Here is a 27,151-nt window from a genome sequence, read left to right as displayed (position 1 = left end):
CTGGATGACTGAGAATCTCCATAGATATATAGAAAAAGATGCTTTCTAAAATAAAAAAATAATAAACTAAGCATTGATAGCTAAATATATGCTTCCATAAGCAGACACACTGTAGATAGGGCGAGCGGTATCAGAACCAGCAGTAGGTTCTGATACTCCAATACAACTCCAGCCAGCTCAGTTACCTAAACTCAATTAGTTTCTCCCATCACTGCCTGCTCTCTGAGGCAACATTAGGGGAGTTGAACTTCAGCCCTGAGGTTCAGCCTGAGGTGCAACTTAATAACAATACTAAGTAACCACTAAGGATTACCTGTCTTTAGAAGTGAGATCTTAGCTTGAGGGAACTAATTAGATTAAATAGATGCTTTGTATTATCAGGAAGAGTAAGTTCAAAAAGGTTGGAAAACCTTGACTGCTGCTGAGTTGCTTGAGAATAATAAGAGAGCTAGGCAACCTACTACAAAGCAACTCTTGAAGGCAGCTTCCTACATAGAAATAAGCCTCTTTACCCAGATTTTCTTTCCCCCCCACCCTGGCCAGCATGAGCAGAACTAAAATTATAATCTCATAATTCAAGAGGACTTTCTTGTTCTCTTTTGGGTTGACATAATCATTCATATCCTGTTCTAATCTATAAAATAGCTGATCAAGATCACTGTCTGCAACATTAGATTAAATAATAAAATAAATGAATGACATGTTCCTCCTGTCAATATGGATAATCTTTTAATCTTTTCACTGACAGACAAGACAGTTGTCTGAAATCTGTTACATGCTAATATCTGTATAAAGCTTTAGTCATGTATTCATTTTAAAAAGATTAGTGATGAGGCTCAGAGGCTCTCCGCCTCTTGTTTATTGATCAAGGTTATGTCATATAAAAATGATAAAGGGACAAAAGTGCACCGGACCCTCAGTAACTGGTTAGAATTTTCTTCTTTCTATTGTCACATGCTTTAAAATTCTTAATTAACTTTTGTATTGGGGATACAATATGAGATTTCAAATAGTTATTATTTATGTCCTAGGCATATACCAGCAATGTCACAGATAGCAGCCTATTAGTATTTAGAGCATGTAGTAACACTTCCATTAAAATGAAAATGGTTATCTTGCTATTTAACAATTAAAGAGGCTGGCGGAAAAGGTCAAGCAGCTTATTTAAGGACACATGCACATGGCAGACATATGTATCTCTCTCAATCTCTCTTTCTGTCTCTCACAATACACACACAAAGAGAAAGGGGGGCAGAAAAAGAAAGCCTATTACCTGCTCAACTTCTTTTTTTTTCCTCTTTCAATTGATGGATGAAGCTCTCCATTAAGAACGGATTTTGTACATTGTGTTATGAGCAAGAATTTGATTACAATATATTCCTTGGGTTGGAAATAGAATAATTGTAAAATCAAAGTTCTGACACTTAATCCAAATTACATCCATTTTATGTTTTGTATTTTTGAAGTCTGCACACATAAGAGTCTCTCATGTAGCGGTCTAATAGTAACACAATTGGTGATTCTTGCATGTTCTGGGTCCTGAATGTAGAAAGGCATCTACTGGCTCAGCTTCTACATAGCATCATTACTTGAGTTCAATTAATATATTAAAAGGGAAATATGAATGGACTAAACCACCATGTACTTAGTTAATTAACATGGGAAGTCATGTATGGAAGTTTCTGTAAAAATAATGAGCGCTGAACTAGAGGGGAAACAAAGCATGGTAGAATTACAGTGCTATTTAGAATGCAATACATTCATTTGGCTATGTAAATATTTTGGTAGAAGAAGCAGGCTTGAGATATGACTCAATTACATGCCGGTTATAAGAATAGCGAGAAATGCATGGCATTTTGCTGATTAAGCTGATCAGTTGCACAAGATAATTAAATTGTCTACCCAAATTGTTGTGTTTAAGTGTGAATGTATATTTAATATATAACTTCATTTATAAAGAATTGAACTATTTATAGTTCCTTGACCGATCACTTACTGTGAATCAGTTATGGAACAATAATAAGCTATATGCAAATATTCTAAATATGAAAAGGCTCATTATAAGATAGCATGTGATTGTTGGAAGTATGTGGTGGAGCCAATTGAAGTAAAAAATATTTTTAGAACATGTAAAACAACCCATTTTAAAATATGCTCGATAATTTGACATAAAATTTTACACAGTGGTTGAAATGAATAGAGCACGCGTGTCAAACTTGCAACCTCATGTGACATGTCGTGACATATCGCAACTTATTTCCCATTGCTGGCAATGAGGTGGGTGTGGTTTTGGTGTGACACATCCAGCCCACAGGCCGGCAGTTTGACACCAGTCGCCAAAGACATCAAAATTCTTTCTCTAAATAAGGGGTGTCAAACTTGATTTCATTGAGGGCTGCATCAGGGTTGTGGTTGACCTGGGGAGGGGCCATGGCCAGGGTGGGCATGGCAAGCTCAATGTCTCTTGTGTTGGGGGTGCCTGTGGTGGCCTGGGCAGGGCTGGGGGTATCCATTGTCTCCAACCAAGGAAGGCGAGACAAGGGAGCCTTGCTGTCCATCTCAGGCCATGCGGACAACCCCCAGTGATGCAAGCTGCTTGGAGTCCTGGGCAGTGGAGGGCAAGTGCTCAGTCCAGCCTTTCCCAAGGGGGCGCTCAGCTGCGCTTATCTCCTCCTCAAGGCTGCTGCTGATTGGCTCGCTTTCCAAGTTGCTCATTGTGTGTGCGGGAGGGCAAAATGTGTGGTCAGAGGGAGGCCCACTTCCTCTCCCTGCAAGAAGACCCAGCTTTGTAACCAAAGCATCCTCAGCGATAGGATGGGAGACCACCAGGAGAGGTCAGGAGGAGGGGTCAAGGGAATGGCAAAAGGGCAGCAGGGCTGCTCATGGCCAAGTGCTAAGGCAGGACTTCCCTCAGACCCTCCCTCCCTCTCATTATAATCTTCCTTCCTTGCTTGCCCCCTTTCCTTCTTTGTCTTTCCCTCTTCATTCACCTTTCCTTCTTCTTCCTTCCCCTCTTTCCTTCTTTTTCCTTCTTTTTCTTTGTCTTTCCTATTTCCCTTTCTCCTTTCCTGTCCCTTCTTGGATGCCCAAATGCAAAAAGGGGAAACATTTCTTGATGCCTCCTTGCCCTGTGATCAAATGCCACTTCTGCTAGTAGTCTGTGGCCACTTAAAAGTCTGAGATCAAAGCAGGCTCAGTTTATCCCATGCTTGCATTTAGTGGGGGCATCCACAGACAGTAGTACAGCAAAACCGTCAAAATGGTGGCTGTGATAATTGATCAGAGCTCCTCTGTTTTTTATGTGCAACAGCTTTAGCATTTAGGAACAGGTAAGTTAGTTGCTTTTCTATTAATACATAATCCTTAAAAGGGCTCTCCTGTAGGGACCCTGCCATGGTCTAATTCAGACTGGAAATATAGCAAAAAAAATATTTTCCCCCACTCTGCTTTGTCCTGTTTTCCCCACTGGAAATAAATGGCTGTTTGCAACACACAAGGAGGGAATACTTTCCTAAGAGCTCACAATTCAAGAATATCAATGTTAACTTGGACTGCCAACAAAGCCCTGTCTGTGACAAAACAGAACACAACATTGGTTTCTCCTTTGAGCCCAAGTCTCAACGCATCCAGGATTGAAGCAAAACTGTGAGAACTGAGGCATCTTCAAACAAGTTGCGTCTCCTTCCTTCCTTCCTTCCTTCCTTCCTTCCTTCCTTCCTTCCTTCCTTCCTTCCTTTCCTTCCTTCCTTCCTTCCTTCCTTCCTTCCTTCCTTCCTTCCTTCCTTCCTTCCTTCCTTCCTTCTTTCCCTCCCTCCCTCCCTCCTTCACTGCCTGCCTCCTTCTCATTTCCTTCCTTCCTTTTTTATTATATATTTTATTTTTATTCTTTACACACATATGTTAATTTTCCAAACAACGTGCGAACTGAGTTCATGATTCATTAATACATATACAGATTTCACTCTTTGGTTCTTTTTTCCAACCATTTATAAAATAAATTCCAGCTTTCATAATATTCTGTTTCTCCTTTGTCTTTTAGTCTCATAGTCTGTCCATCTCTGCGCATTCCAATATCTTCTTTATTAGCTCATCTTCTGATGGTACTTGTTCATTTTTCCAGCATTGTGCATAGCTTATTTTTGCTGCAGTTATGATATGTAGAACCAAGTATGTATTTTGTTTATCAGTCTTTTCTGGTAATATACCTAATAAAAATAATTTGGGATTAAATGCTACATGTTCTCCTAATATATTTTCTAGCCAAGCATGTATTTTTCTCCAATAAGCTTTTGCTTTATCACATGTCCACCAAGTATGGTAATATGTACCTATATTATGTTTACATTTCCAACATTTGCCTGATACATTTTTAAACATTTTTGCTAATCTGGCCGGAGGTAAATGCCATCTATAAAACATTTTATACAGATTTTCTTTATATGCAGTTGACATTGTCAATTTATAATTTCTCTCCCATAATTTTTGCCATTCTTCTAACTCTATAGTATAACCAAAATTCTCCGCCCATCTTGTCATTGTCCCTTTAATTTGTTCACTTTCCATCTCTCAAGTTAACAAAAAATTATACAATTTTTTAATTAGTTTCTCATCAGACGTTAGTAATATCTTATCAAACACATTTTGTTCTTTATAAAATCCATACATTTTCATATCTTTTTCATAGCTATTTTGTATTTGTAAACGTACCCACCATGACATGTTGATACCCTGATGTTCCAGTTCTTGCTTCGATTTTAATGTCCCATCAATATTTAAAATATCTTTATATGTCCACGTTTTTTCAAAATCTAATAAGTTTACATGTGAAAAAGCTTCAATTGTTGATAACCACCCTGGAATTTTTACATATATTTTCATTTTGATTTTTTCCCATACAGTTATCAAAGCATTACTAATACAGTGGTTTTAAAAATATCCTCATTTCCTTCCTTCCTTCCTTCCTTCCTTCCTTCCTTCCTTCCTTCCTTCCTTCCTTCCTTCCTTCCTTCCTTCCTTCCTTTCTTCTTTCCCTGCTTCTCATTTCCATCTCTTTCCTCCTCCATGCTCAGGAAGGAATGATGTGTGTGGGGGGGATTGCCAGCGCTGCCAGTGGCCATTGTTCTGTACCAGCCTGCTACCGGCCCTGCAGAAAAGGCAACCCCTTTATAAACGGCAAGAGGCTGGAATGACGTCTGCCAAATTTATTACTACAAAAAACAAACAAGACACGTACCAAGATACAGGAGCTTTGAAACACTATCTGAGCGGTTGCTTTCAGCAAACCAGCCCTCCCCAAACATTCACTTTATAAAGAGTTCAGGGCGTGGCCTCTCTCTGCCTCCTTCTGAGAAGCCCCACAGCCTTCCTCTGTTTACTCCTACTTGACTGCCTACTGCGTCAGGCGTCCTTGAACAGGGCCAGCTGTGGGTCATCTTCATCCACACTGTCAGGCTCACACAGCTGGGTCTCCATGGTGACCAAGTGGGAGGGGCCTGCCTGAGGGCTATCATCAGCAAGATCTTCAACCCCCTCATCAAGGTCTTCAACACCCCCCTCCTCCTCTGATTCGTCCGACCCAACTGCCGAACCCACAGGCTGACCCTGAATCACAACAGCCATACTGCCACCGGCCATCACTATCCTACATGGGCGGGGGCATCTCAGTGAAAGGGAAGCCTTGTGGCTGTGAGGCTAGGGCCATGGAGGTGCTGGTGGGAGGGGTGGTGGTGCTGATCTACAACCTGGTTGCATCCATCAAAGCCAGAACGTGCTCAGCCTTAGATCCATGGGACAGCCCTGGAACCAGCAAGGGGCCGCCTTGCTGCCTCTGCCCCACCCCCAGGGTGTGCGCACAGGAGGCGACGAGCACTGCTGTCCTGGGTGAAGTCAGCCTGCAGGGCAAGACAACCAGCAGGGATGCCGAACTCTGCCTGCTCGCCACCTCCTGCATACATGCCCAAGGGGTGGGGCTGGGGCGCCCATCGCTGGTTCCAGGGCTGCCCTGTGGATTTAAGGCTGAGTACATTCTGGCTTTGATGAATGCAACCAGGTTGTAGATCAGCACCGAGTCATCCTGGGCTGGGCCAAGGTGCCGCGGGCCGGTCCTTTGCTGTTTCCAGAGCAGTTCCACGGGCCAGATGCAACCACATGGTGGGCCAGATCTGGCCTGCGGGCCTTGTGTTTGACATGTCTGCTCTAAATGTTCACTTTTCATTTAATGTTACATTTCTTTTTACTTCCTGAGGCATAAAAAAAATTGTGTGTGCTGTACTCAATATTGTTATTTTGGTTAAAGATTCTGTGAAAGATTAATCACTCTCACCCATTAGTTCTATCCAGCCCACCAGAATGAGAAGGCAGGGTATGTTGCAGGTTCATGACAAAAGGCCTTCTCAGTGGTGACCCCTTCTCTACGAAACATCATTACCTGGAGGTATGGTTGTTCCTCATGTTGTTGCTTTCTGAAAGACACTAAAGACTTGGTTTTGTCAGAACCCCAAATTAAGATGGGAATGTTGTTACTGCCATGGGATGGGGAAAATGGTTTTATGTCAAACCACCTGGAGTCACATGGAGATGAGTAGGACAGTTATATAAATTTGTTAAATAAATAAATCCAATTTCTCCGAATGTTTATTTTTCCTTAATGAGAGCTAGGAAGGACATGTAAGGGATGTCCAATCTACCCAAATTGCTAAGAAACATATTTATGCAGGATATAATCTGGGTCAGTCACTGGGACCAGAGGTTTTCTCTTCTGAGCTTTCAGACTCGTGCTGGAGTCCATCCTCTAGCACAGGGATCCGCAACCTCTTGGCCACCAGGCTGCGTGAAGCACCGCTCTGCCCTGAGCGTCCTGCCAGCACTAGCACTGCCTCAAGCATCCCACCGGTGCTAGCACCACCCCATTTGTGGCACTCATCCTTGTGCGTCCCCGTTTACACTCACGCATGTGCTCGTGCATGGCCCATTTGTGTGTGCACATGCACGCGTAATAGTGCCTGCCCCCTTTTCCAGGCCACTAAAACAAAAAGGTTGGTGACCTCTGCTCTAGTACGCTGTTCTTTTTCTATGTGTGGTATTTATAGTGCCTGTTGTAAGTAGGTTTTTAGATGTTGATTGGGGTGTGTTGATAGCTTGCTTTTAAGTCGTTAGCTGTTGTTTGCTTGTGTTGCTCAGCCCTCACCTTTTAAGAACTTGATAGGCTAGTGGTAAATCAGCACACCTGACTGACAAAGGGCCTGTTTCCCAGGCTTCAATCACTTCCTTGGCTGTCTTTCTTCCTGCTCATCCAACAATCTTAGTCGCTGAAAAGTTGAATGTGTGTCCTTGTTCATTGCAGTGCGAGACTACTAATGAATTTGGGTCTTCTCGTTTGACCGTTTGCTTGTGTTCTAGCAATTGGGTGGTTGGCTTTATCCCCGTCTCTCCACATGGGCAATCCATGCAGGGGATTTGGTAGATTACATTGGAAGTATCTCCCAAACATATTTTTCCTGTTTCTGAAATTTTTACCAATTAATAATAATAATAATAATAATAATAATAATAATAATAATAATTATTATTATTATTATTATTATTATTATTATTATTATTATTATTATTATTATTATTATTATTATTATTATTATTATTATTATTATTATTATTATTATTATTATTATTTAGATTTATATACCGCCCTTTCCCGAAGGACTCAGGGCGGTTTACAGGATATTTAAAGAAAATCAATACAAAAGTTAAAAACAAATTAAAAAAGATTAAATGAAACCCTGAGAAAAATAAAAACCCAGTTAAAATTAAAAATTAAAAAATTCTCAGCCTGGGCCAGAGAGCTCGAAGAGAAAAGAAAAAAGAAAAGTATTGGAAGTATTCTTCACTTAATTCCACCACTTTGTAATATATTTGATGCAAATCAATTCGTTCCTTTAGCTTAGTCCCTTTCCTAAAGTGGTTTGTAATGCTACTTAAAAAGAATCTCCATAAAATAAAATGTACAGTAGAAATGAACACTTACAGTAAATGTGAAAGAGAGAGCTTCAAACTTCAAAAGCTTAATATTGCAACTTTATGCTCTCACCCTTATGTCTGATTGCTACCCCAGGAATGGGGAAGAAGACAGAGGCTTTAAGGAGAAAATCCAAGCTTGGATGTTATCTCTCAGTCCCCAGTGAGCCCTCTGAGCTTTTAAGAGAACCATTGAGCTCAAGGTAACCCACTGGAGTTGTACTTGGAAATAGTACCAAAGATACCTATTTTAAATGCACGAGAATATCTGCATTTTCCCAAATTATACCATCTTTAATATTATGAAGGTGCATCTTCAATAATCAGCTTCTTTGTAGCTAAAAGTGAAAGGCGACTTTGAAATTCTGTTTATGATGATGATTTATAGTCCACTCAAAGGACGCTCAAGTTGCCTAACAAACTAAGCCAAATATGAGCAATTAGAAGCCAATAAAAGCAATTAGATTATTAACTTTGTTGACTCCTTTTCCGGAAATGGAAAGACTAGAGGCTAAGGGCAACTCTTAAGGGATTGAAGCTTCCTTTAGCCTATGGGCATATCAGCAACTGGGTGTCCTTTTGGCTTACTCTAGCCACACCCAGAGTAATAGAACTACTTGTATTTGCTCTCTGCTCTTCTCCAGTAGCTTACTGGATATCATCTGAACTGGGGAACACATCTTCCAGTGTCATATCAATTCTGTCCTGGTTGAAGATGTGTTTATGGGATGGGTTGGCTTTTATTTTTATTTTATTTTTTGACATAGTGAAGCAAATGAATACAGCCTATTTTCTTGTCCAATGGACTATATTTATTTTAATCCTTTACCTGTGACCTGCTTTTCATGGATAAACTTCTGGTAATGTACAGTGTCAACGTTACAGCTGATAGCGTCCTTCTTTAGTAGTATGTAGCAATCCATGAAGGGGAATTTAAATTCCATGTGTCTAAACTCCAGGCGGTTAAAAAGATGGACCATGTCTATTCTTTCCAGTATTTACTTTGCTAAATTATGACTTGTAAGGGAGGAATAGAATATTTGTAATAGCTGGCTGCCAAAAAGAAGGAATTGCAGTTTATGCCTTGAAGAATGAGAATATTTGCAGAAGGAAAGAAGGAAGGAAGGAAGGAAATAGGACTTTTGTCTAGGAGTGAGGCCTCATCTTGGGAAAGACAAAAAAAATCCTCTACCTGGCTGCCAGCATTTACATCCCAAAACACTCAGAACAAAAAAGGTATTCGTGAATCATGTACACACCCTTGCTCAGCGAAACAGCTCTTCTTTTTATACTTACAATGCTAAAGGGATAGACAGATAAACCAACAATTAAATTAAAGTATGCCTTTGTAGCCAAATGCCCATGAACCTGCATCAACAGTGCACAAGAACATAAAGAAAAAAATGCAAATTCTTCACATGCTTAAGTCTCTACAAATAAAAGAGTCAAGAGAAAGCCTGCTGGATGAAACAAAGCTGCGGGAACTGCTGATACCCATGAAAACAGGCTCAAGTTTTAAAAAAGATCTTGATACACTTGAACATTGGCCCTATCCAACAAAATGTTCACTGTTAAGCATTTTAAGGTTTTATACTTAAACAATTAAAAACAGATGCACAAGTATAAATTAGGTGGGACCTGGCAATAGTACTTGCAAAAAATACCTGGGGTCCTTGGTAGACCACAGATTAAGGATGAGCCAGCAATGTGCTGCCGCAGTCAAAAAAAAACCAGTGGAGTTTTGGGCTGCGTCAATAGAGGTATAATCATAGAAAGTGATAGTACTACTCTATGCTGCGCTGGTCAGAGATCACCTGGAATACTGTGTTCATTTTCTGGTCCCCACAATATAGAAAGGATGCTGTGGAACTGGAAAGAGTGCAGAGAACAACAAATATGGTAAGGGACTTGAAGGCTAAATTCTATGTAGCGTGGTTAAAAGAATTTGTTAAGTTTAGCTTAAAGAAGAGTAAGCTAAGGGATGACGTGATAGCAGTCTTCCAATACGTGAAGGGATATCACAGGGAAGAGGTAGTAGATTTATTCTCCCCAGCAACTGAGGGTAAGACAAGAAGCAGTGGGGATAACTTTACAGTGAGCGATCCAAACACAAACCAAAGAGGGGTTTTCTGACTGCAAAAGCTATTAAGCAGTGAGACAGCCTGCCTGCTGAAGCTGTAGGCACTCCATCACTGGAGGTCAAAATCAAGAAATATTGGACAACCATTTGTCCATAAACTGATTCCTGCACTGGGCAGATGGTTGGACTTGAAGACCTCCAAGTTCCCTTCCAACCCTATCATTCTTTGAATGCACAAAATTCAGCAAATGCCACAACTCAGCCAATCTACCAGTTATTCTTTGCTTTCTCAAATGCACTCAGGGTTGCATTTTCCAAAAGCCATGCTGTCAACTGAGAGCACTTTAGGAAACCAGATGAAATCACTGGTCAACACTAGCTACACGCTTGAAACAATTTCTATTTGATCTGCTTTTCACATCCCCAGTGTCTAAATATTAACAACTTATCTTCCTTTGAATCCAAAGATATCCATTCCTTAACAAAAAAATCTACTCCATTATACTTTTTAAAAACACTATTACATTTCGTAGATGCCATCTCTGCTATTTAGCAACATAATACTTTTAAGCTGCTGCATAGAAGACAGCTGCTTCATATACAGTATTATTGTTTTACTATAACATTACAAAGTGTAATGTGTAAAAGATATCTCTTTCCTATTAACTTTGACAGTGCACTCCTATAATATTTACTTAGACATAAGTCTTGCCGAGTTCAGCAGGGCATTGGGGTACAGGTTCAGACGTCTGTATACACTGATGACGTTAACAAAAAGTTAAGTTGTTTTATGATTCAGGATTGCAAAAATTATACGTCTTTGGGAGATTTTATTAATACAAAAGATATAATCCTTCCCCCTTTTTTTACCCCAAGGTCTGTCAAGAGGTTTAAATACCAAATTTACATGACAAGATTAGATTCCTTCTCTGTTATTCAGATCTTTGCTCTGTTACAGCATGTTACTGAAAATTGCTCTCCTTCTTTCTCAGATTTTTTTTTATAATTGTGATAGTTCCCTAGGTATATTTGCTTGAAAGAACACTTGTAAGTGGTTATACAATGCCATGCTTAAAATTCTGAATTGGTATCAGAAGTCAAGATGGGGATCCTTGGTCCCAGGGCTATGTTTAGCTTGCTTCGCTATTTCTTGGAGAGGGAGGATGGGGAAGTTAGAGTTAGAAGATAGGTTAGAAATTAGAATTGTTACTTCAAGGTGCCTAGAATTTAGAAATACCTTTCAGAGGCTTTGCATATGCTGGCCTTCCAACGAGTAATGTGCTTTGAAACACGGCCATGAAGAAGCAGCTCTTTTATCACCTTTGTTACAAAAAATTCAATGGTGAAAAAAGGAAGGTTCTACATTTAGGCAAGAAAAAACAAACGCACAGGTAGGTGATACCTGGCTCAATAATACTAGGGATTTTAGAGTCCTAGTGGACAATCACTTAAGTATGAGCCAGCAGTGTGCTGCAGCTGCCAAAAAAAGCCAACACAGTGTTAGACTGCATTAACAGAGGGATAGAAGTGTTACTACCACTTTATAATGCCTTGGTAAGACCACACCTGGAATACTGGATCCAGTTTTGGTCACTACAATGTAAAAAAAGTTGTTGAGACTAGAAAGAATGCAGAGAAGAGCAACAAAGATGATTAAGGGGCTGGAAGCTAAAACATACAAAGAACAGTTGCTGGAATTGGGTATGTCTAGTTTAAGGAAGAGAAGGACTAGGGTGACATGATAGCAGTGTTCCACTATCTCAGGGATTGCCACAAAGGAGAGGGAGTCAGGTTATTCTCCAAAGCACCTGAAGGCAGGACAAGAGGCAGAGGGTTGAAACTAATCAAGGAGAGAAACAACCTAGAATTAAATGAAATTTCCTGACAGTTAGAACAATTAATCAGTGGAACAACCTGCCTTCAGAAGATGTGAATGCTCCAACGCTAGAAGTTTTAAAGAAGAGACTGGACAGCCATTTGTCTGAAATGGTATAGGGCTTCCTGCCTGAGCATTCTGTCATTCTGCATTCTGTAATAAAAAGGTAATAAAAAGGTAAAGCAAGCTGTGCATAACACAGGAATACTATGACTGGTGCGATTGTACATGTACAGTAAATTCTGTGCCTGCAGTGTATTCATGTGGGAATAAAGCAGGACACAGTCATGGTAGCCACAGACCATAGTTCTTCCTCACTGAACTATTAAACAGAGAAGTTCCATGTTGCTTTCAACACTGTTCAGAACAGATTTATTACTGCTATGTTGTCTATTAACATATTAAGATTGCCATCTCAGCACTCTGAATTTCAAGTAAGCCTGTCCAAACACAATGGGACATACTTTTGAATAAATCCACATTGAAAAAATACAATTGTAAGTATGTTTCCAGAAAGGAAATCCATGGAGCTCAAGGGAGACTTGTTCCTCAGCAACACTGCTTAAGGCAAAGCTTTAAATTTAATGTATTTTTACGCTGGCATTTTCTGCATTGTAGTTATCCATCTACTTTCCATCCTCCATTTTTGAGAACAGAAATAGAACACTGCTTGTTTCAATCTTTTTTTTTTACTAGAGTAGAACAATGGTCTCTCTGGAGCTTGTGAGGTATACTTGAACAAAAATGCCATATGTTTTTTAAAAATGCACTATTTCTTATAATTCTGTTTCTGTTTTTCCCAACTACAAAGAAAATTTTCTGTATTATTTTTGAGCTTGCTGCTTTTCAAGGAAAATAAGGCATATATGTATGAATATGCAATTTACACTGCAGGCTCTCACAACCAAATGCTGTAGTTGGCAGAACTGACTCTTTTCAAATATCAATGCAATGTTGTAAAATAAGCCCTCTTCACTCAGCCATAAAAAATTTGCCATTTTGGTCAGCTGCCTAAAAGAGGCTGTTGTAGTTAGGAAAACCAATTTCCATCTGCAGTTTACAATTGTTTCCATAGCTTATAACTTAGATTTCTTTTTTCCTTTAATTTACCTGAGGCATCTATTTAAATAGTTGATTAAAAGTTGGGCAGCTTCTTCCCTAGCATATTTAATTAAAGATAGTACCAGGTGAAAAATTCTACTTATTCTCAGGCTGAAACAGCATTTTTCACCCCTACCTACTGATTTTTCTGTTTCTTCTTTGAATGCCTAAAAGGTTTAGTTGGAATCTTAACCCAGAATGTCATTTGTTGAATGAGTCCTTTCATATTTTACCCTACCTAAATATAAGCTGCTAAATGAAATAAACTTATTTAAAAGCCATTATTAATAACTGCAATAGGTCTCTGTAATTTCTAGTTCAGGATCATTTTATATTTGTAGCTAGAGTCGTATCACATGGCTCAATTTTCTAAAGCACATCTAGTGAAACCATTTATTTGTATAGAAGTCTTGTTCTATAAAAGATGAAATTATTCTTTCACTGACTGTCTCCTGTGGTTGCTTTATAGATATAGAATTGAAGTGACAGTGGTTCTTTGCTGTGCTCATGAATGAAACCACCCGCTTAATGCTAACCCTGTTGCTTCAATTGCATGCTGCATTATGGAAGGGTTGAAGTATATGCCTTTTTCTTGGAAAATAAGAACAGGATAAAATTTTAGCAGCAAAATCAAATGTTAGCAGGAGCTTCTGTGTAGTCAGAAAAGGATATTTTCAACTATTTTTAATCATCATTGCCATATTCAATAACATAGATTTTTATAGTAATACTGCTTATCTACATCGTGGATATGCTACCTATTTTCCAGATAAGATTACAGCTGACTTTTCAGAGGAATACTAAGGGCTGTTTTGCTCAGGGTCCATGGTGTTGACCTTCATTTATTTAAAATTAATTAAATATGGCTGATGCACTTATTCTATCTAATACGCATAGTGGTGGCAGCACCTAATGAACATTGTCTGGTCTTGAAAAAGTTGAGCAGGAACTCAAATCCTTCCTACTTTTGTTTATCTCGTGTGAGATGGTGTAAATTGATTCACCATACTTGTTAGCCAAGAGATGGCACTTCACAAACTATTCTAACTTTTGCATTTTGACTTCTCAGTCACCAGAAAGGCAATATGAACTTCGACAGCCCTGTATCTCATGCACTAAGGTTAGGGATGAATGCTAGGAGAGACACCTCTAGTCTGTAGGTGGTGGCGGCAGAAATTACCAAGGCACTATCCCAAGCCAGAAAGTAGGGCTACAGCATGAATCTTCAGGTCTTCTGGGAGAAGAATCTTAAAATCTCTAACCTTTCACTGTGCCTGTCTCAGCAAATTCACTATAAAGGAGGAACCATGTTAGTCTCTTATAATAAGAACAACAAATGCTATAACTGATTAATGTTACAGAGAAGCTCAGATATGGAGACATATTATGATATTTAATTTTTCTTCACAATCTCACCAGCTGTATTTTAGGGGGGTTTTCTGAATAAGGTAATCCGTTTTGGGAAAACCTACTGGGACTACAGGAAGAAAAAGCTATCTCAGATATATGAAGTAGGAGGTAAATTGTGATGCAGTGTTTAGTTTTGGCCTAGGACTGAGAACACTCAGGTTCAAGTCCATTCTTAGACATGGATACTCACTGTTTGACATTTGTATCAGGTCACTTTCTCTCAGTCCAATCTATTTTAAGGGTTGTTGTGGGAATAAAATGTAAATGATCCTTGTAGAAGCCAACTTAAACTCCCAGAAGAAAGGCAGTATATAAATATAACAAACAAATCAATAACGTTGTTACTAGTGGTGTATGGTAAAGCACCCTATTTTGCCCTAGGCCTTTCACAATACAGACAAGATGAGAAATCTGCATTAAACTCTGCGCTTGATGTCTTTGGATTATTACGCATGGCCTTCTCTAGTGACAGAGAAATTACGTTGCTTAAATCAACCATGTATATAGAGAAATTAGAAATATTGCTTAAAGCATTAAAGAAGAAGGTATGTACAATATGTGTGATAGAGAATTTTCTTCCTCATTTGGTAAGGATGCAAACATCCGATATTAATGTATGTTTCATAATTGAAAAGGTAACTTACCCTGCCATTCATATGTTCTAAAAAGATAATTTCGTTTACTCTGGTATGAAAGATGAAAAAAAATCTTTGGCATATCATTTTTCTTCATTTGATGGGACAAGGTTTGCTTGAGGTTTTTCGCTTCTGTCTGAGGAAACAGCAGCTATATTTCTCCTTAACCCCACTGCTCTTCCAAGTTGTATGAATGGACAAAGAGTTCCAGAAAAGCTTTCTTGTTCTGCTACTTTCTAGTGACCTAACAATAATATTGCTTTAAAATGTAATTGTGCTTAAAACATCAGAGAGATACAGGGTTTAAAATAGAATATAGCTGGAAGGGACGTTGAAGGTCTTCTAGTCCAACCTCATTTTGCTCTATAAATTCATGGTGAGGTAACCCTAACCCTAAGTGGAATTTTCCTCCAATGGGATTTTCCCATGTATTTTATCAGGAAATATAGTTAGGGCAGGCTAGCAAAGTAAGCGCCCTCCTAACCACACCCAAGAACTCCGAATTTCTTGGCGATGTCCATTTTGCTCTATGAGTTCATGCTGACCTAACCCTAACCCTAAGTGGAATTTTCCTCCAATGGGATTTTCCCATGTATTTTATCAGGAAACATAGTTAACCCTAAGTCCATAATGGCGAAGCTATGGGTCGTGTGCCACAGGTGGCATGCAGAGCCCTCTCTGTGGACACGTGTGCCATCTCCCCAATCCTAGGCCTTCAGTTGGTTTTCATAAAACCTTTCCGCTTTAGGCCTCCGCCGCCGTGTGCAAAAAAAAAGGGTCAATCAATCAATTTCAACTTCTCACGGGGGAAAAAAGATCTTGCAAAGTTGGAATTGATTGATTGAACTTTTTAGTCCCACTCAGTCTGCCATTATCATCGCAGCCACACTCACCCAATGGGCCACTCCCAACCAATGAGCCACACCCACCCAATTGGCCATGCCCACCTGGCACCCAAGGATACATAAGTGGGTTTGGGGTTGCAGTTTGGGCACTCGGTCTCTAAAGTTTTGCCATCATTGTCCTATATCATTTCAGATAAGTGACTGTCCAGTCTCTTCTTAAAAACCTCCAGGGATGGAGCACCCAAGATTTCTGATGGCAAGCTGTTCCGCTGGCTAATTATCCTCACTGTCAGGAAGTTTCTCCTTAATTCCAGGTTGCTTCTCTCTTTGATCAGTTTTCAACCATTGTTTCTTGTCCTACTCTTTGGTGCTTTGGAGAATAATTTGACCCCCTCTTCTTTGTGGCAGCCACTCAAATACTGGAATGCTCCTATTATGTCACCCCTATTATTTCTTTTCTGTAGACTAGCCACACCCAAGTTCTGCAGCCGTTCTTCATATGTTTTAGTCTCCAGGCCTTTGATCATTTTAGTTGCTCTTCTCAACATCTTTTTTGTAGTATGGTGACCAAAATTGGTTTGCAGAAGGAAGCAAACCTCTCTACCTGTTTTCCAGTCACACAGAGTTGATGCTGTATTCATAATCTCCTCCCCCAATTATTTGGTTTGGGAGAGGATGTGGCAGAGTACAGGAAATACGGAGAAGGGGACAGCAGATATAACTACTTCACCTATACAGTTTTTCTATGAAAAACTTGTAGTCAATTGCATTGTCAGAAGTAATTAATTAAGATTCTTGATACTGTTTGTGGCTACCAGATTTAGATGAAAGCAAAAAAATTGAGAGAGAGAGAGAGAGACAGAGACAGAGAGAGAGAGAGAGAGAGAGAGAATCTCTTTGTTGCCATTTAATGCCCACCTAAATTTTGCAGCCCAACTATGGTAACTCCATTGCCCTTGGATAGACTGTTAATACTCTGATGATAAAATCATATCACTTTTTGGGTTGTTCCACTTTAGACCTGAATTCCCTTTGTTGGTTAATCATGCACCATGCAGATCTGGCTTTCTAGTCTTTCAATTACAGTACATAATTTCCTATATGTCTTCTCTGAATTTAAAAAAAAGACACATTAAATCAAATCCTATGTAATTAATCCTGTGCCCTTTGAAGGCAGCATAGTTAGATCACGGCCAACCTTGACTCATCCTTGTTATATGCAAAATTTAACATGTCTGGATCTGTACGATTATAACATAACTGACATAAGTACTTCAGCATGAACTTTATTGTTCTACTTCTGACCTTTACTTGCTTTCATTCTACACAAAATTATTTCCAGGTGAACATATTGCAATCAGATTGTTTATGTTTTGGCAATTACATCTGCAGATTTTAAAAGGAACACTACTTTCTTTGTAATTTCTTACGTATGATATAATTGAAGCCTGAGAAGCCATTTAATGCAATAAGCTGTTGAGATAGTATAAGAGTTCACCTATTTTCCTTCCATTTGGACCTCTAATGTAGGCAGCACTAAAGCTACACATGGAATTAATATGAGCTTTGGGTATATATTTCCTCCTTTTTGGAATGCACAATAATTAACTTCAGTGTGTGGAAAATGCAGATTAAAACCTCTTAACTTTTGTGCTCTTGGGATGATAGTTGATATAAAAATTGGTTTGTCATCCCTAAGCTCCTTTGTTTAAATTATGGTACTGGCAGAGAAGATGTTTTTTTAGAATTTTATCTGCTGTAAACCTCACGTGATCAGCATTCAGGGATTATTATTTTCTGCTGACAAGCAGAGCAAGTTAAAAATCCCTGCTAAAGCAGACAAAGCTGAGCTTTGTTAAAAAACTTTCTCCCTTGGTTTTAGTAAGTTTTTTTTTAACTGGTTGCCTCTCTTGATAGTGACTAATGGTGTTTCAGAGACGTTATGTACAATATAGAACAAGTATTCATTAGTTGGTGTTATTTCAATACCTGAAGTATCATCCTGGTCTTTGTTTAAGTCTCTCCTTGTTTCTCCTACCCACACAGATTATCTCAGTGTATTCTGCTGACTCTTAAGTCCCATTATTGCTCATGTTTTCCTTGAATATTCCTATTCATCTAAAACTCTTCTCAAAACCCTGCTTCTTCCATGCCAATGGAAATCCATTGGAAAGATGAAATACATTATTATTGCTTTTCTCAGCCTCATCCCATTTTACCATATTCTTTTCTACATCCTTTATTTCATCTTTGTTTCCTTTTTTACCTCCCAAAATGTAGGTTATAAGCTCTTCTAAACATGGATATTGCATTTTTGGCTCATTTATTTAACCCCTTCCTTATTATGTAAGCTTATAATATAAATATATGAAATCCAAATGCCGGGTTTTTTTGTTAATGTTTGATGTAAATTAATTTTAGAATTTTCTTAGATTGAAACTTTGAATACCTGACTTCCAGCTTCAGTTTTAATAGAAAATTCTGGTGTCCAATGTTACTTAACACCTGTGACGGGGCTATTGGTTTCCCTCTCTTTTCTTAACCAGATACTTTTTATTTGTTTGTTTTTCACTTTTATTTCTGTCAAAGCAGGATGCTGACATGTTGGCAGGTGATGAGCAAGCTTGGAAAGATGCCAAAGAAGTTATAAATACAGTAGGAGCACCAAAGTCACGTGAAGGTATCCTTGGTCCACAAAATACACACATTTCCACTATGATCAGGAGGATATAATTATCAATTTGTTTTCTAGTCTTTGTTAAATTCATTCTCTTCCTGCCTATTATATGTATTCTGTATTTTTCAAATAAAACCATATTTAAATACAAAGAAACAGAAGGCAAATCAAATCAAAATGTGTTCTAGGTTATAGAAAACTCTTTTGTCCTTAATTTTTTTTCTCAGCATTTGTATCTTTAAGTTTCTGGAGCAACAGAAATAGCACTTAGACTTATATACTGCTTCATCATGCTTTATAGCATTTTCTAAGAGGTTTACAGAGTCAGCATATTGCCCCCAACAATCTGGGCCCTCATTCTACTGACCTCAGAAGGATGAAAGGCTGAGTCAACCTTGAGCTCATTAGGATCAAACTCCTGGCTGTGGGCAGAGTTACCTTGCAATACTGCATTCTAACCATTGTGTCACATGTGGCTCTTGGCAGAAGAAACTTTGCTTTGACCTTGCAGAACAAGATGACAGACACTTTAAATATTTAAGTCTTAATATAGTTTAAAGAGCCAAAAGAACCTGAACACAGAGAGAGAAAGAGAGAGAGGGGTATATATTTAATAATGTTAATCTTTTGGCCATATATGTTGCAATTCAATACTCACTTATTGAAATTTCACTATTAAAGTAGTAAACCGTATTTCATTCCATTTTCAGTATAAAATATTTGTAAATCAAGTTTAGACGTCTACACTATTTTGCTGTCTTTAATTACTGTGAGATTTTTCCCCCCTAACTTTTCATCACTATTCTCCAGCCCCATCAAATGTTGTGCTAGTTTCTCTAAAAAGATCCTTCTTTTTCATGTGGTGCAATCTCTTTCTTCAATTTACCATTCCACTTTAGGATTCAACTAAAGGCCATAATCTGTATGGGGCAGGGAATCAAATCTTTTCATTAATGCCAACATCAGTGCATATAAGACTGTGGTGGTCTGCCCTCTCTTCAAGAAATCATCCTTGGACCTAATGATGACAATTTTAATTCTTTCTTCACCTTCCTCTTTCTCGTACATATTACAGCCTTTAGTTGAATTCCCCTTTTGGGGAAGATTAGGAATGTAGTCAGGCTACACTTCAGAGGCCCCTGGAAGAAGCAAAATATGAAGACTTTTTTCATTTTTTTCAATTTTACATCCATCCTGGATCCCCTTGAAGTGGTGCCATAGAAAATCCTGCCAAATGTGAAGATGCCAAAGGAGTACTTCTAGTGAAGTTCATGGAGCGTGGTTCGACCATCAATTCAGAAGTCTACTGTGAAACATTACGAAAACTCAGACGAGCCATCCATAACAAGCGTTGGGGCATGATGACTTCCGGTGTGGTGTTGGTTCACGATAATGCTTGCACACACACCGCTAGATGTTCCCAAGAACTTTTGCAACAGTTCCATTGTGATGTTTTTCATCACCCGCCCCCCCATAGCCCAGATTTTGCACCAAGTGACTACTATTAAGGAATTTCAAACCTTTTAAGACATTATAACAACTGCCTCAATTTGAATGGCAATTATGTTGAAAAGTAATGTAATGTTGTAGTTTTATAATGTGTATAATAAAAGTTCTGTATCTGCGAGTGTCTGTCATTGATAACCAAATGGAGGTTTATTTCCGAATTGCCCTTGTACATAATCAGTTGATAAATTCAGATTGTTCCTTGACTGGTATTAACTATATGAACTTGGGGATATCAATGTCAACTAAATATCTTATGAATGTTAATTTAATTATAGCAGAAACTCATAAAGAGTTCATATTAAAATGAAGATCTTTTGTCTTCTTTGCTACATCCCAAAGAAGATTGTCAAATATGTTTAATAATGCTGAGCACAGGCGTATAGAGTCCCTCTTTCCTTCCCCCATGGATTGTTGTCCCCATTCTCCTCCGATCCCTGATCATGTAATTTTCATCAGGGAAAAATTTCTGTTGCCAAAAATTGTTACATTAAAAAAAAATTCTTTTAATTTATAATATGAGTTTTGATTTTGTTGAGACATTCAACTAGAAAAAGGTTACAAGAAATATGTTGTTTACTTTAAGAAAATAATTCTTAAAAGAAAATTAACTATAACAAAATTAGTTTTGGTTTCATATGATCACTATTCATATTCATGTAGTTTGTTTTCATGCTTTGTTGGTTTTTTTTAAAAAATGGAGTTTTCTACGGAAGAGGGTTTTCTAGAATAGAAAAATGCAATGTTTTAACTTAATGTTTTGCCTTTTGATTGATGCTTCTGTCATGGGTTAATCCTTAACACAAATAAATGTCAGAGTGGGAGCAAGTTCTGTTGTCCTGCCAGACATCACTGAAGAGTAACGCCTCTCGTCTCCCAGACACCAACATCTATCAGCTAAAATTACTTGACCTTGCCATGGATGCCTGCATAAACCTGGGCCTTTGGGAAGAAGCTCTGCATTATGGTAACCGAACTTTGCAGCCCTACAGGTGAGAGCTAGCCTTACTGTGATTTATGGTGGGGATCTGTTTCCACCCAAGATACTGAGACACAGTGTATATTTTCTGTGATAGTTTTCCCCATAGAAGCTGCAAGAAACTACTTTGCAGATATAATAAGGCAATTTGTATAGATACCTTTTTCATTCTGAAAACAGAATAAAATATTTTACATGCATAGGACAAAAGAAACGGTTCTACATTTATTGACAATTACGTTATACAGAGTAAGAAAACCAATTTCTTTTCACCACCACCTCCCCCCAGGCCCCCCAAGTTCCTTGATCATCACAGCATCCAGCATCGTTGTGCTTTACTCTGTAGGGTTTTCTTCCCTATCCATTCAGCTCTTCAGCTACTTATCGATTTATATGCAAATGTACACCAGTCTTAAGGAATTGCCATTTTCTCTGGCTCTTTACATACACATAGGATAGGAATTACCACTCTGATAAAGAGAGGAAACAATGAAGTTATTTGCAAGTAGTTTACACTTACTCATCAGTCTTTGATCTATGATTAGCTGATCAATAAGTGATGAGGTCTCTTTCTCATTGGCACATCCAACATTCCAAGTGGACAATATCTTTGGTGAACAATTTTAAAAGCACAATTAAAAGTGATTGAACAATATATTTGCCATTTCAGCTTTTCCCTAGGCTAAAATCTGTAAGACTGGCTATTCTTTTTATGACAGACATTTCCTTAGAAATTTTTGGAATGTTTTGCATTAGGTCTAATTTTACTTTTCAAAACCTCCCAGGTACCTGTTAAGAGAATAGCATTGTGTTTTTGGTGAGACCTTTTCTTCCTTTTGGTGCTCCATGTTTTTAACCTGTCACTAATTAATTTTGAAGGGACGCGGTGGCTCAGTGGGTTAGGACGCTGAGCTTGTCGATCAGAAGGTCGGCAGTTTGGCAGGTCGAATCCCGAGTGCCGCATAACAGAGTGAGCGCCTGTTACTGGTCCCAGCTTCTGCCAACCTAGCAGTTCGAAAGCACGTAAAAATGCAAGTAGAAAAATAGGGACCACTACGGTGGGAAGGTAACAGCGTTCTGTGTGCCTTTGGCGTCTAGTCATGCCGGCCACATGACCACAGAGACGTCCTCAAACAAGCGCTGGCTCTTCGGCTTTGAAACGGAGATGAGCACCGGCCTCTAGAGTTGGAAACGGCTAGCACGCATGTGTGGGGGAACCTTTACCTTTACCTAATTAATTTTGGTCCTCAGAGTTTAAACAAAAGAGAGTGATTTCCTTTGAAACAGAGTAGTTATAGAGGGTATAGCTGCAATGGCAAAAGAGCAGAGTGATCAAAGAAGATCTCTAACTTTGTATTCTTTCTCTCCATGTTTCTTTCCTTTTGGTCACAGAAATACAGTTTTTTAAAAAAGGAAATAATGATGGACAGCCTCAGTAATAATATCTTCAAACACTACTACTAGTATTTACAAAATGAAAAGAGGCACTTCTTACCATTCAGTGGGATTTGGTTGTGATAAAGGAGCATTTCACTGAGGGAATTTTAATTGCTATTCTGTTTCCAATGATCTCAGTCAGATGCTTTCATTTTTTTATTATTACAGACCCATATTTTATTGAATATTCAAGTTGTAGAAAATTGCTTTAAATGAATAAATGTACTGTATTATTTGGATCCTTTAAATTTAATTTCAGGTACTTATTATTATTGTGAAGGGCAATAATATAAAAATTTCAACCCTCTAGAGAGATGAAGATTTCCCAGTTTAAGATACAATGGGTCAATGGCAAAATGGGGACAAAATTGCCCCTTAGGCACTTAATAATTAAAAATGAAACACAGTCTGAATTGTCAAGAAAACTGCATTGTCCAATTAAACAAGATATTAGTAATGGCCTAATTTCAAAATATTGGCCTTCATAGTCATTTTATTGAAAGATACTTTATTATTTAAACATCCATAAAAAGTATAGCTCATATTTTCATTGTTTTCATTGTTGTTTTAAGTAAACCACACTTTTGTACAAAATTGGTGAAAATAATGTGATAGTCCTGAAGCCTCTCAAGTTTAACGTTCTGTTTCTGTGGCCAATAATTAGGGTCCAGTGGAGGACCCAAAGCAGCAGATGAGTGCTCCCAATTGGAATTGCCTCTTAGAGAAGTATTGTCTCTAAACATCATGACAAGAGCTATCAATAGGCTTTTTCTCCACAATTTTCTCAAATCTCACCGAAAATGACCTTTCTGTTTTAATTACTTGCTATACTTTTTCAGCTATGCTTCTGTAACATTCAAAAATTGCCCAGACATACCACATGGGTACAAAAGAGTTGCAGCAGAAGGCAATTATAAGTTTATCAAATCATTTCACCGTTTCTTTTCTTGTGTGTCATACTTATAGCCAGGTCCTACTTATAGCCAGGCCTCTGGTCCTGTTGTAGAGATACGCACAATTGTATGTTCTTCATCGAATGTTGCTGGCTTGCAAAGGATCTTGACCTCTCTTGTACCTTGAACTGGGCGTCGTAGTCTTTCCATGTGCAAAAGCATTTTCTGAGGAGAGACATTTTCAGTTTGAGGTCTTGTTATTTGAGGGGGGAAGGGTTTACCTTCAAGCCTTCACTACAAGCTTTGACGCTCTTGACAAAAAGTCTTCTGTTTCTCATTACAAGAAGTTGCGCCTGAAGCAGCAGGATACCAAATCCTAGGGAATCTGTTGGACTGCATTGAATTTCTCCAGTGGAATCAATCTACTGCTTGACTGCTTCCACAGTTCCATTACAGCTATCTATTTTCCTTTTCTCAGTTCTGAGGGAAAAGAAATATTCATATTGTTACCTGCAGGGAATAACCTGAAAAACAAGCCATCCATACAAATCGGAGGTGGTATGGCTTCCTTTAAAAAGGCTTAAAGTATTGGACTAAAACCATTTTAACTTCAGGGATTGTATTTACTGTGAGTATTCCCATTAAGTGATCAGTGGGGTGCATTTCCACTATAGTGTGCTAAGTGCAGTTTTTGAACTTATGTTTTCATTGCAGACATTGCTGGGCTTTCAGTATTTATTTAAAGGCCATGCTAAGCTATCACTCAGATAAATATAATAATGGACTTTGTGGTGTAGATTCACACTACAATGCACTTGGCAAATTGATTACCAATACAACTTGGTCCAGAAGATTAAGAGTTCTTTATAGTAGCTCAAAGCCTAAAATTCCACTTGCATGAAGCATACTAAAAGGAAGCCCAGTAGAATTTAGAAATCCAGAAAACAATTAATTGCGTTGGTTTTCACCACAGTGATAGGTGGCTGATCATGAGTAGTGAAAATTGAATGAGATTTTTTCCTTATAAAGCTGTTTATTATGAGGTCCTCTTATATTTTGGCAGTTATACACAAACTAACATAGTCAACCCAAGCCTGCAGAATATCTCTTTTAATCTAGAGGTGAAAAAAATAATGTTGTGCTCTCAGCCAACATATTGGAATTATTGAGAACTCATTTATATTCATAGGAATATAAAAAAAAGAACAGATTTTACACAATTAACCTGATTGGATTCTGATAACTCAAAATCATCCATACTGGGACTGATAGCAAGAAAGTCCATGGCCTTTATCTTCTTCATCTGAGGCTTTACACTATTTGAGTAAATTATATACACAGCAGAATTAGATTTGGAGGCTCTATACAAAACTAGTTTATATTCAGGAAGTTGTGGTAGAAAATTATGTTAGGATTAGTTATATTGAATGTATATACTTTAGGGGAGCAATCCAGTTTTGAAGGGAATGGGAAAGCTGCCATGGTCATAAGTGTGAGAACTGGTCATAAGACACTTTTTCAGTGACATTGTAGCTTAGAATGGCCACTAAACAAATGGTTGTAAGTTGAGCACTATCTGTATTTGCCTGTGCAGAAGTAGAGCTTAGCACCATTTGTGATGTTAATTTAAACAAACGTCAGTTATTGTGACAGGGAATTGAGGAGCTTTTGTGGATAGTTGAATAAAACATACAGTATTAAGTAGTATTTTGGCCACATGGAAATGTTTCACATCGACTAAATCTGTTGCAAAAATAAATAAATAAAAGGCAAAGAAAGTAGTTCCTAACTGTAAATGAAAGGGAAAGTACTGTTCTTGCTTGGGATTTGCAGAATCTATTTCATATTTATAGTCTGCAGAGAAAATGCCCAAGTCATTAAATGCAAGAATGAGCACCAGACTAGAGTGGGAAGAAAAGTGTAGGAACTCACAAGTTACACATTGGAAAATATGTGTCAAAAATACTTCTTATGAGAAAACATGTTTTGAATTCACCAAAACAGATTTTGAACTGAGCTAAATGAAGAATGGATGTGCTACTAGCCTAGAAGTGACTGATCTTTTTATAGTGCCAAGTTTTAAGAATACACTTAAAATCCCATTTTCAGTCCTTGACATCTCCAGCTAAAAGATCTTGGGTGGAATAGTTGGAGAGGAAAATACTCCTCTGTCATCTGCTGTCAGCTGGAACAAATGATACAGCAGTGGATGGTAAGTTTTACTGTGAATGGAAACTGGCATGCTATCCATAATTTAATTCTGGAGTTCTCTTTGTTCTTTCTCCCATTTGTGAACAAAGCCATAATTATGAGAAATAATTCTTGAAATGCTCATTGTTGATGAAATGGCAGAAGCCTTTTCATCACTTCATCTCACATTTGCTTTTGCACCTCATGGGAGAATATTTAGAGAATCCAACTTTGTCTAAAAGTGTGGCTGCCAATAGTAGAGAAATAAATTGTACTCTTAATAGTAATAAGCTTTTCTGATAGCAGGATATCCCATTATATCTGAAACAAGTATCAGTGCAATAAAATCAGTTCTAAAATGGAGAGCAAAACTGTTGCATCCTGTTTAACTCCAGGGTTTCATTGCATAAGGCCTGAGGCCTTTCAAATCACGTGTCGTTTTTAGGTCATTTAATAAAAGGCCAGGGCTGCCTACCTCTCTTTCTCCAGAAACCGCTGCTTTTGTCGGTCAGCTTTTAAACTGCACAGCAGTGCTGCCCAATTGTCGATTTAGGATGGAGAGCATGTGATATCTTTAAGAAGATAATATTCTGCCAACATAATCTTGTCCTTATCTCTATCCTGTCTGGATTCTGAATGACTGGTCTGCATATTCTCTCTGTGGCATGTCTGCCTTCTAGGTAACATTCCCAGGTTTGGACAGATACCAAAAAGAGAAGAGTTGCTATAAATGGCTACAAAAGCACACAAGTATTGCCCTGTTATTCTTCACCTGCATAGCTGAAAACTTTCAATTTGTTTGATATATGTTGAAAACCAATAATTATCTCACTGTGACTGTCATAGGTGAATTATGTTCCTAAAAGCTTAGTGTTGCATTTACAGAAGAGCATAAGACCTACAGAAAGGAAGTCCACTATTGTTATGCTGATTGACATACATTCAGTACCTTTTTGTAGTGATATGTTAATTGTTAGTGATGAAGCAGTAAATAATTGTATATGTAAACAATATGACAAACACATGACTATCTTCCTTGGTAATTGCTGGTTTCTTGAAATTAACTTCCCTGGGTCAGTTCTCAAAAATGGCCCAAAAGTGGTAAGAGCAGCAGGTCGCAGTGTCCTAGGTTTCTTAACAGTGTTCTCTTTATGAGAGGAAGAACCGAGATTTCTCACTGTGTTTAAATGTTGATACTTGGTGTATTTTTGTCCTTTTAAAGCAACTGGCTGGAATTAAAGTAGACCTCAAGCCTGTATTTTGTGAATTTCCAGGTCTATTCCCTCCTTACTTATTTGGGTCACTGACAAATCTTCAGCAGACCTTGTTTATATCAGATTTACAAAAGAGGCTCATGGCAGCACTGGTGACAGTTATATTTTATACAGAGATACCTTCATCTGATACCAAAGTGAAGTTAAGGCATTGTTTCTGTACAATAACATTGCCCAAACTTGCGATTAAGTGGTTACTGAGTTCCATTTCCTTATAAGAACATGTGTAAGAACCAAA

At 38.3% G+C, this 27,151-nt stretch overlaps 1 protein-coding gene across 1 annotated transcript in view; it reads left to right on the top strand.

Moving 5' to 3' along the window:
• Positions 1 to 27,151, top strand: part of SMYD3 (SET and MYND domain containing 3) — a gene marked incomplete at its 3' end in the record, with an annotated part of 341,649 nt that overhangs the window by 282,020 nt on the left and 32,478 nt on the right. The window contains exons 9-10 of the mRNA XM_081344492.1: positions 18,550 to 18,637; positions 20,958 to 21,132. Coding sequence (XP_081200618.1) covers positions 18,550 to 18,637; positions 20,958 to 21,132 — 263 coding nt within the window. The remainder of the gene's footprint in view (positions 1 to 18,549; positions 18,638 to 20,957; positions 21,133 to 27,151) is intronic.

The sequence above is a fragment of the Vipera berus genome, assembly GCF_964194415.1.
Source record: "Vipera berus genome assembly, chromosome: 1".
Lineage (NCBI taxonomy): Eukaryota > Metazoa > Chordata > Lepidosauria > Squamata > Viperidae > Vipera > Vipera berus.
This window is presented reverse-complemented; position numbering and strand designations above follow the sequence as displayed.